Here is an 11,963-nt window from a genome sequence, read left to right as displayed (position 1 = left end):
GCTTGGGATTCGCTAAGTAACTAAACCATTTCATTTCACACGAGAAAAAGGTTTCTTTTCAACGTTTGAGGTGGAAGAATAATCATTGTGTGTAATTGAGTTTCATGTCATCATGTCTTTCTGCCTAGCAGCATTGGAAACCATACCGATAGCTGTTTAATTCCAGAAAATCTATATTGTTGCCGGTAATTCTTTTCATATGCTCTTATTGCTATGTTGGTGTTCTTGACAATTCATATTTAACTAATTACTTTGGAATTGAGACGTACTTGATTATGTTGTTACCATTTTCCCTTCGGTAGGAAATATTTATGCTCTTGCGCCATTCGACCCACAAAAACAGAGGTGAGCACACCTCGTAGTATATGTGTACATATGTTTAAATCGTCTCGTGGTTGGGGTATAAAAGTGTAGAAAGGAAAAAATGGACCAACGATTTAAAATTGGTAGATGCACCTCGTATTACATATACATATGTTTAAAATTTTGTAGATCCACCTTTTGTTACAGGGATAGCAATAATCGACTAAATTCCATAATGAGAATTTTACAAAGTGGTGCAGTGTCATAGAATTGGTGGGGATTAGGAGTTTTTTCTTTTTCTTTTTTTGGGTCATGGATTTGATCAGTTAGCAGTGGCACCAGCACCATCCAAGATTGTAAGGACTGCTTCTTTTGTAGGCAATGCAGGAATAGCTCCTTTTTCTGTTACAGTTATTGCTCCACAGCCATTTGCAAAAAGGAGGGCATCCCTTAATTTCTTCTCATCCTGCACCCAAAATTTTAAAACACAATGATTACAACTTAACTTTCATGAATAAAAATTAATAGAGGATTTTTTTTTTCATTTTTGGCCCGTTGGCCGAAATTTATTTATGGCTCGCTAGCAAAATATACAAAACCCATGTATATTATATGTATATTTATACTTTATATATAATATATTTACATTTGATGGCTATTAGTTTTTTGAGTGGTCCAAAAATATAATTATCCCAATTAATAATCGAGCTCTAGTTAGGTCAATAAAGTCATGAAATTCTTTCTTCTCGATCTTTTTATAAAAGAAGGATTCATCTATATAAATACATGATTTTCTTATAGTCTTTCTAGGATCGGATCTTTTATGATGTATATATATCCTATATATGTCATGTGCATAACAATTAGGGAGTCTAGGAGTGGTATTACTTCGCAATCCAATTTATTCTGCATTTTTCTTGGAATCGATTCTTGAATTTAATTTATATATATTGATATAACAACATATTCAGTGTAGTCCACAAGTGGGGTCTGGGGAGAGTAGAGTGTACGCAGAACTTACTCCTACCATGGGAGATAGAGAGGTTGTTTCCGATAGACCTCAGCTCATCAGAATTTATATATACTAAGAGGTTGTTTCCGATAGACCTCAGCTCATCAGAATTTATATATACTACTAGTGTAAATAAATTTTACTGAAGCGGAATGGTTGGAAGTGATAGTACCATGTAAATGTCCGGATCTGAGGCCGTGCTGTTGAGAAGTCCACCAACAAATGCATCACCTGCTCCTGTGGTGTCAACTGCAGTAACTTTAATTCCATTCACTCTCCCATGAAAATCCTGCAATAAGTTACCTAAATTCAGTATTTTCGAAATTACGAATCATAAAGGTCAGTAATTGTAAGGTAAATCGGGCTGCAGTCGAGTACAAAGTTCTAGTCACTAACCTTAGTATAGTATCTGCAACCATCACCCCCTTCGGTTACCAGCAAAAGCTTGAGGTTAGGGTGGAAAAGCTTGGTCATCACCACATTGTCATCATAGGCATCTTCACCATTTGTCAAAAAAGTAATTTCATCCTCGCTTACCTGCAATTTTCATCAACAATCCAATTTTTAACACTATAACAACAGGTACCTCTTCATGTCTAACCTGATATTGTCACCTGAAAAATCTATTTCAATTAATGTTTAAATGTACGATCAAACTTTTCTATAATAATCATCCTATATATTTTATTAAAACAGTCAAGTTTTTTTTTTTTTAACCAATATTTCATGTTATGTTATATTCTATGTTCACTATAACAACATTTCACTGTAGCAATCAAAAATATCTAGACAAACGACATAATAAAGAAGTTTAACCGTCCTTGCCTTAATAATGTCGGCTTGGTCCCAAATGCTCAGAATGCCTTTACGAGCAGCCTCAGGGGATGGCCATAAGGGCAACCTTAGATTAGGATCATAAGAGAGAGTGCAGCCTGCTTTTTTGGCAATCGCCATGGCAGCAAGATGAGCTGACCTACATGGTTCCGCAATCAAAGAGATTGACCCATAGTGAAAGATTCTTGCCTGTCAAAAAGGAAAATAGTTAAGTTAAACATACTCAAAAGTGCGTGTAATTTAAATTGTTATAGCGTATTATTTGTTCTGTTTTTTTCTTTTTAGTATGTCCAAAAAGAATGATATCTTTTACATATGTAGAGATGATTTTAATTAGGAGTGTACAAAGGAAACCGACTAATCGCACCAAACCGATAATCCGAACCAAACCGAGTAAAAAAATCCGACTAGTGGTTTCGCTTCACTTGGCTTGGTTTTAAAAAGAAAAACCCGACCACCATTGGTTTGTTTTGGTTTTAATTAAAAAAAGTCAAACCGAATTAAATCACCCGACATTACATGTATCAAATTTCAAAAATATTTTATACATAAAAATATTTATTTATAATGTAATTTATAGATATTTCTTAAACTTTTTTATAGTTTTTTGTCTATTAACATATTATTTCAAGCTTGGAATTAGAATTTTGAACGGTCCAATAAGTTTTATAGCCCATAGATATTAGTAACTCAAATAAAACCAAACAAAAATCAAATCAATACTAATGATAACAAAAGAAATTCAATTCTAACACTAGGAATGACAATAATATTGAATATTTATTCTTTAGTTTTATATTGGTTTAGGCAGTGAAAATACATAACTTAATTTTTTAAAAATATTTAGTCATATAATTAATACTTATTAGCCGTCCTTATTTTATCATGACTTAGTACTTTTAGATTATGATCATTTTCTATATGCCTTATAAATTAGCCGGATTTATAATAGCATGACTTAGTACTTTTAGATTATGATTATTTTATTTTATGCAATTTCATTACTTTTTTTTGTTGAATATTTTAGTAAAATGTCATCTCTCATCTCACATTTTGGGTTATTTTCTTAAAAAATATCTTAATTAGATAGTCATATCTTACAAGGACTAAAGAAATATTTGAAGTACAAGTTATATGTTTTGTATGAAGACTTTACCGGAAAAAACCCGAAAAATCTGAGCAACCGGAAAAAACCGAGAAAACCCGAGATTGAAAAACCCGACTTTTATTGGTTTGGTTTGGTTTATAGATTTAAAAACCCGATGCAATTGGTTTGGTTTGGTATTTAAAAAATCTAAATCAACCCGGTCCATGTACACCCCTAATTTTAATTAATTTAAACATTCCATTTTATCGTTAATGACATGATTTTATAACCATGGTTGATGGAAACCCATTGATTGTTTAGCTCATTAGGGAGCGCTTTTTGGAGTGACAATAGGGATGTCCCTTTATCATTTTAATATATATATTTTTTTTTGGTCAATTATGCTAAACTTGTTGGGTATATAAAAGAGATATTCTTTGTTTTCCATTACTTTTACTTTTGTCAAAAGGTCGATCACTACTCAAACAGCTCAAAATAGTCATTTCAGGTTTAAGAGCTAAAACTTCTCTCAGGAGGATTCCTTCGCTACACTCAACTTAAAGGCACCTATTCAATTTAGGGAAACATAAACCCCCTTTCCTTTTGTTTACCTTGTGAATGAGATCTTTGTCTAGCTCTGCCTCCGTGAGAAGCATGTCAGCACTTGGATTGCGGAAAAACATGAATTCTCTCTCACCATCTGCTCTCAATGTGACAAATGCCAATGCTGTCCTTGCATGTGTATCAAAACGCATGCCAGAATTGTCCACATGGTTTTGTTTTAATATATCAGCTAACATATAACCAAATTCATCTGCACCCACCTGATACAATTATGAAACGTAATAAGGAAAATTTATGAGAAATCCAAATTTATCAAATGAAAATTGGTTTTGGTGATAGAACCAGAAGATCAATTACCTGAAAGACATAACAGTATGTAACTTGACAGAATTCGCATCATCCAGAGAGGACAAACTACTACATGTTAAAATTGATACAAGATTTCTAGTGTGCACTATAAATATGTCTTTCACTTTACAATAGAAAGAATTTTTATTGTCTGGTCAACAAGCTAATTACATGTAGTCGTCCTAATAAGTGAAATTAGTAATCTAGACAATAAGGAGCTTAATTACCTGTTTTAACGTGTAAAAAATATGTTAATTGATAGTGACAAATTCTTTATACGCGTCAATATGAATGCAATTACTTTGAAAATATGATTCGCCCGGCTCACCCTTGTCTTGGATTATGCTTATGGTGGATCAATTTGGGCACAACCGAAGTTAGCCCATCTAAGTCGGGCTTATTTGAGCTAAATAAGTAGATCAAATTGATTCATAACAAAAATTGTCAAAATATTTTTAAGAAAATATACTTAAAGAATGAGAAGTTTTATTTGATAATTAGATAAATTGAAGAAAACAAACAAATTTGAAGTTGGTTAGATTTGGGTGAATTGAGTTATAAACTCATTATTTAGCTCATCTTGACACTTCTAGCTCAGCCCAAATAACCTTCGACGCCTAAATTCAGTCAATTCTGTTCATTTTACACCCCTAATTATCAAGATTCAGGAGCTATATTTAAAATTCACAAATGTTACCTTGCCAATAAATGCGGAAGAGCCTCCTAATCTTGCTATACCAACTGCAACATTAGCTGGAGCCCCACCAGGAGCTTTCTTAAAACCAGGTGCTTCTGCAAGTGAAACTCCAGATACTGTAGGTACGAAATCTATCAACAGCTCCCCGAAACATACTACCAGGTGATCGTTTTCTTGGACATCTTTTTTCTTTGTGGATAGAGATTTTGGTGAACCTACAATATTCGGACATGCTATAACGTTAATTAAAACACCAAAAATATTACAGTGTAAAGGGATTCAATTAAATTTTCTTAATCGAAAAATTTCATCGTCCGAATAAATTGTGTATGTACATATGTTTGTATGTATAAATTGTTGAATTATCCATCGTGACTGAAGGAAAACAACTGGTGAATTTAATAGTAAAGGTGGCTAAAAATTGTTTTAGGTGATGTATTTAATTCTCAATTGTGGCACTCTATCTTCTTCTTTTTTTGTTGCTAAAATTCTTGATTCCATCATTGTGATTATGCATTACTAAAAATATCTCAATTATATGGGATCTTTCTTTTTTTTTTTCTTTTGAATTTTCTTGCAAAATTCTTGATTCCATCATTGTGATTATGCATCATTACTAAAAATATCTCAATTGTGGCACTCTATCTCTTTTTTTTTTTTTTTGAATTTTCTTGCAAAAATTCTTGATTCCATCATTACTAAAAACAACATGAATTAGGACAAATTCTGTAGCTAAACAGTAAAACCCGTGTCTAATCCTATTTAGAAACAGATCAACGCAATGAATTATCAGAAAATTCTGTTAGCTACGAGCAATTTAGCGACAGATTAGTGACAAAATTTATAGCTAATTTAAGTTTTATTTTTTTTGTAGTGGCATAAGAAATGTAAAAATATCTCAGGATCTATAGCAGTTTTATTAAAAATGTGCATTCATGAAAATTGTAGAGGGTAGAGAATGAAAAATGAAAGAAGCTTACATATAGAGCTCTTGCTTTTATTGAGCTTATCAGAAGAAGAGCTCTTAGATAGCTTGAAGCTGCTTCTCATGGATCGGTCAAGGATAACAGGGAAACAACAGGCTATTTTAGATCCCTTTTTACTTGACCGATCCATTTTTATTTACATGTAAAGTATAAGACAAGCAAGGCAGCTATGAAATTCAATGTAACGTTTTGTTCTATATATATAATGAAACTTCAACCCTACTACGTAGGAAATCTGGTGGTTTTTCCAAATTCTAATATGCTGCACCACAAAATTTTATGTTCTTTTTTTACATAAGAAAATTAATGACCGGTTCTCTTGGGTGGGTTATATTTTCTTAGACGAACACTTGCCATTTCTGTCCTAGTTTTACTACTCCATCAATCAACGTAACTTTGGTTGTTTTAGCTGCTATGACGACGAGTTTTTTTACGGAAAAGGCTCACCTATGCCATCGAACTATCGGAAATGGCTAATTTATGCCATCACCATTACAAAATGGCTCATCCATGACATCGCTGTTACCAAAACGGCTCATTCATGCGATTTTTCATTAACGTCAGTTTTACAAAACCAGCTATGACACGTGGCCTCCAATTAGAGGTCAAAGTTGTTTAATTAAACCTTCCCAATTTTTAATCCCAAATTAATTAAAAAATCCGACATATACATCGAAAAATGGCATGGATGAGCCATTTTGTAACGGCGATGGCATAAATGAGCTAAACTATTGACAAGTGCCATAAATAAGTCATTTTTGATAGTTCGACGGCATATTTGAGCCTTTTCTGTTTTTTCTATTAATGACTCATTTTTATATGAGATAGTGGTCAAAAACACATCTGAAGTATCACCTTTTGTGAGTTTCCTACCTGAATTATCAAGTGTTTGTATTCCCTACCTAAACTATCACTAACTATTTATCAAACTACACCTCGACTAGTATCTGATGGTGCCTGGTGTACATTCTCTTTTTTTCTTTTTCTTTTTTGTTTAAAAATGGTGCCAAATGACACTCCACGAATAATTAAAGGATTTGATTGGTTTTTAAAAAAAATTAAGAGATAATGCTCAAAAACACACCTGAAGTATCACTTTTTGCAAGTTTCCTACCTGAACTATTAGGTGTTTGCATTCCTACCTAAACTATCACTAACTATTTATCAAAACACATCTCAAAATTAATGAGTCAGCTGCCATGTGGATGAAATTTTATAGGCAAATTAAGTTGTCATACGCCTTTTGGCGATCGTATACAAACACTTGGTCTAGCCAGCTTCGAGGTGTGTTTTGATAAATAGTTGGTGATAGTTCAGGTAAAAAAACACGAACACGTGATAGTTTAGGTAGGAAACTCACAAAAATGATGCTTCAAATGTGTTTTTGACCATTATCTCTTTTTATATCCATATAATTGGATGTTAAGTTGGACAAACTAGCCTATAAACATCTTGAGGCTTATCTAGGCGTTTGGAACACTCAAAAGTATTTATAAACCAAAATCAGCTAAGGGTAAAGCGCACATATTGCCAATTTTAACTTTTCTATTTAATATTAAACCCTTTAGCATGCATGTATTACTTGTATATGGAAATTCACAAGCTTATGAAAGGAAAACATTTTTTATTAAAGCAAAGTGTTCTTTGAAAAGCAAGAAAGGACTGTCATGAAAAGATAATATGTTTTTCACTCGTGCATGTATGGCGTTTATAAGTCATGTAAGATTAGTTCGCTCGGTTAAAGTTAAGGTATCTGGTTCGGTCCATCTCACCAAGGTGTGGGATGTGCTAAAAAGGCACCGTGGCGGCCTAGGAGAGCGAGGGTATCGTGAGGTGCAAGTCTCATAATTCTAAATGTAAGCTTAGGTGCTGGCGTGTATCTGTCTTGGAGAATCAGTTCAGAATTTTTTTTCAAATTAGAGCAAGAGTTGCTTAATTAGACCTTATTTTAATACATAAACACTCAAAAGTCAAGCTTGTTGAATTCTCAAAAGGAAAAAAAAAAAAAAAAGGGTCCCATCAATTCATAGCTATATGTCTCCAATACAATTGAAATCCTCAAACTATCTAGTTTGCAAAAACCTAGACAATCCAATTGATGCAGACCCCTGAAGACTGGTGACATTATTGTGAAGAAACCATCATCTAAGGTTGTGGTAAACGAAACGGATGAAGAAAACGTCAGCCCTAATTTATATAATGGCAAGAAAAAACATCTTGGTAAGAAGTTGGCTAACTGGAACTACAATTGACGAGTCAATGCTCCTTATTAATGGTTGTAGTTCGACCAAACAAATTTTGGGAGAGTGTTGAGGATACTTACCTACAAGCTAGCAAGCTGATAAGGAATATTAATTGAAACAACAAATACAAAGTATGAAGATAAGATCAAAATCTCTAGATGAATACATATAAAATTCAAGGGAATTTGTGATAGTCTCTCCACTGTACACGGACCGTTAGACGATCAAGGTTATAAAATTTGCTAAGGGTCTCGGAAACAAATACAAAACCTTGAGGACTCTTATTCTAGGAGGCTCCATATCCAACCTTCACTCAGTTTGTTAATGTACTAAAAGAGTACGATACAAGAGAAGAAGATAACGATAAAGATCACCTTGATCAAGCCATGGATTTTAAAGCCCAGAAAACACAAGGTTCGTTTGGTAGAGTTAGAGGTCAATTTCAGACCCAAGTTCAACACGTACACTACTGGTAGACCACCTGAGAGGCAATCTGGTTTCTAAAATAATTAGAAAAGCTCTCAAACACAAGAAAAATTGTGGAAGAAACAACCACACTGCTTTCTCTTTCTTTTATAGGTGCGATTACTCCTACCAATCTCAACAGAAAACTTCACAAGGACTCTCTTGCATTAACATCAATGAATCATCAGACAACAATCTTTACGTAGAATCCATTCCATATTAGTTTAGGATTTTATAAACATTGACATATATAGTTTAGGATTATTTATATTATTGGAATTAGAATTGCCGAGTCCTAACAAAATAAAAAAGGCATAACTATATAATTAAGTCACTAATACTTAGCACTAATAATCATCCAAACGAAATAAAAGAAAACCAGTAAATTAACCATTTTGGGCTGCCATTTAAGCTTATTTAACACATGGACTACCATTTCAGCTTACTTAACCATATTAGACTATTGGATTACCACCAAAGGATGTGATGCAGCGGATGGGGTTGCTCCTCTCTTAATCAGATGTCTCGGGTTCGATCTCTGACAATGAAAAAATTCTTGGTAGGGAGCGTTTCCCCCCGAATGGGGCCCTACGCGGTGGGAATCCGGATATAATCGGGCTCCAATGCGCGTACCGGACACCTGGTGGGAAACCAAAAAAAAAAAAAAATCATATTAGATCGTCATGGTATAATATTAAAAGAGGTCCAGGGGGCGGCTCAATAAAATTGATGACCTAAAGCTAAATCTTAACAAGAGGTCTCAAGTGTATTCACTAAAACTAGTTCACGCACGTGCATCCCATGAAATAATTTAGTTGGAATATGGACAGTACGATTTGTCGTGCATGAAATGTACACATCACTGTTTTTATCAACCGGTTTCTAGATAACATTAGTTATACTTTTTTATATGCTTCGAATTGTTTAAATCTATTTTAAAGTTTTCTTCTATTTTTGAATTAAAAAATTATACTTTTTACTTTAAAATACTCATGTTGTTTCAAATGCTAATTGATGTACCTATAATAGTGGAATTTTGGGGCCTAAGGCTTTTGCTTTATCAGCTTCACCCTAAAGCCAGCACTAAAAAGGTCTAAAAGGTCCATGGGGCCAACCGTTAGTTTTAAGGCAATTGTGGTCAAAACATAGACGACAAGGGTATTTTTAGTATCAAAATCAAATGAAGGGTAAGTATGAGTTGTTTTGAATAGTTTAAGGGAAATTTTGGCCCTTTTTCATTTTATTTAAAAAAATTCCCTATTAAGTTTTTGGGAAAATGACATAGGGTACCTTCTTAAGATTCTTTATTACAAAATATATAGATAGTTTTCCTTATTTACAAAACATAATGATATTTTACGAAACATGACGGATTTTCATATTTTTTTTCATTTTCTTTTAACCTCTTTTTAATAATTTTATTTTTTAAAATTAAATTTTTTTAATTTTTTATTTAAAAATTTTTTAAACAATTTTTTTAATTTTTTAAAAATTAATTTTTTATTTTTTAAAAAATAATGTTTTAATTTTAAAATTTATTTTCTTAAAAATGTTTTTTTTTTTGCTCGAGGCTTAAAAAATTAACTCAAACTTTTGTCTATGAAAGCTTTATGAAAAATGTATGAAATGTGTATATGTGAGTGAAATTTTTAATATAATTTTCATACACAAAATTATGTGTGAAATTTTAAGCCTTGAATATTGTATGAAAGTTTTTTGTAGTTGTATTCATTTTCTAGAAACCTAATGCAAAGTTTATGCACGAAAAATGTGAGCAAAATTCTAAGTCTTGGGCGAGATGTACAAATTTCATACCGTTTTCATAAATAAAATTTTGAGCATAATGTTTAAGCATTGAACGAGATATAAACATTTCATATATTTTTCATACACAAAATTTTGAGCGAATTTTTTAAGTCTTAAGTGAGATATACACATTTCATACACAAAATAATGAGCAAGTATTTTAAGCCTTAAGCAGAAAAAAAAATATAAAAATTAATTTTTTTAAAAAAGTATTTTTTTTTAAAAAAAATTAATCATTTCCTTTTTAAAAAATTTTGTATGAAAGATGAAAATTTGTTATATTCTGAAAATAAAAAGGAATTGTCATATTCCGTAAAGTATTTATAATGTCATTCTCCCTAAGTTTTTGTAACAGTTAGTTTGAGAAGGTTCAGTTGGCCGAGATAAATTTTTATATTCATAGAGTTATCGATATCAAATTCATAAAAAAGAATAAAAACTCTAAATTTTAGATTAGATTCATATGAGCTGGTTACTATTTAAATTTGTAATTGGATTTCCTATTAATTAATTCAAACTAAAACATTAGTTTTGGGAAAATACCTCGTGCTTTACAATATACCTCGTGCTTTACAATATTAATCTCCAATTAAAATTATTTAATGCCTTTAACGGAAAATATTTATTTTAAAATCCGTAGTAATAAATGTTATCGATATATATCTTTTAGATACACTTACAATTTTCAACCATTAAAGCGAACTTAACTTACTAACTAGCTGCATCCCGTGTTTTAAGTTCAAATGAACCGGACTACCATGTTAAAAAAAAAAAAAAAAAAAGAACGACATTAACTTGCTATAGGCCTATAGCACAATTTATGCGCTATATAAATATGAGTTATCATCCTACCGTTAAAACCCGTTACCCAAATTTCCTCTTTTTTACTTTTTTTGTAACAAATTACATAACGCATGAATTGCACTCCTTATGCGACTTTAACATGTGTTATGTTGCTGAACTTTAATAATTTCGATTTTCAGCCAAAAAAAAATAAATTATTAATTCTGTTTGATTTTGAACAAACAAATTAAGAAGCGGTGCTGTCGGTTTTTTTTTTTTTAAATCGAACACCTGGTCTGCAATTTAGACAACCCATTTAATACCAAGATTCTTTCCTTTTCCATCCTTTTCTCAATAATTCCAAATAAATATATCTATAGGAAACAGTTAGGTTTCATCTATGCACCACTTAAAAAGCGTCCATCTGCAAAAGAAAAAGAAACATAGGTGCTGACCATAGACTTTAATAGAGAAGCCTTGCTTTTCCTATTATCCCACATCGAACAAATACTGCACTGATAATGCAACGACCTTACTTGAACAGGATCTGTTCTATAGGCTCGTACCACTGCATCCTTGAGTCCTGAGGAGACAGGAAATAACGTCTAATTGATGAATTGTGGCCATTAGAGACTCATAATTCTTTTTGGGTTCTTTTTCCATGTATTATTGAAAATAGCTAAGCCCTTGTTAAATCATCATGGATGACTGTTTGGGTAAATTCAGAGCCGTAATATTTCACCAATTTGAACACTAAAGCAGCATTTGTGGGCAGCTTAAAACAGTGGTTATAACCTTTTATGTATTGTCAAGGTTTTAGTAGTAGTAATTTTTT

The 11,963-nt window shown here is 32.2% G+C and overlaps 1 protein-coding gene and 1 pseudogene across 1 annotated transcript; one reads left to right on the top strand and one right to left on the bottom strand.

The window, feature by feature from the left end:
- Nucleotides 1-425: 425 nt before the first annotated feature.
- LOC132633001 (probable fructokinase-7) lies at nt 426-6,004 on the bottom strand. The gene is made up of 7 exons (XM_060349177.1): nt 5,826-6,004; nt 4,846-5,060; nt 3,848-4,060; nt 2,141-2,338; nt 1,712-1,852; nt 1,488-1,604; nt 426-769 (listed from the first exon to the last, which is right to left on the bottom strand). Exons 1-7 carry the CDS (start codon nt 5,959-5,961, stop codon nt 626-628), a joined length of 1,164 nt encoding a protein of 387 aa, XP_060205160.1. The 5' UTR covers nt 5,962-6,004; the 3' UTR covers nt 426-625.
- Nucleotides 6,005-11,654: 5,650 nt separating this feature from the next.
- On the top strand, nt 11,655-11,763 carry LOC132619486 (small nucleolar RNA U3; annotated as a pseudogene).
- The last annotated feature ends 200 nt before the right edge of the window (nt 11,764-11,963 follow it).

The sequence above is a fragment of the Lycium barbarum genome, chromosome 1 (genome assembly GCF_019175385.1).
Source record: "Lycium barbarum isolate Lr01 chromosome 1, ASM1917538v2, whole genome shotgun sequence".
Classification (NCBI taxonomy): Eukaryota; Viridiplantae; Streptophyta; class Magnoliopsida; order Solanales; family Solanaceae; genus Lycium; species Lycium barbarum.
Note: the sequence above shows the minus strand (reverse complement) of the source record. Positions and strands in the feature narration are given on the sequence as shown.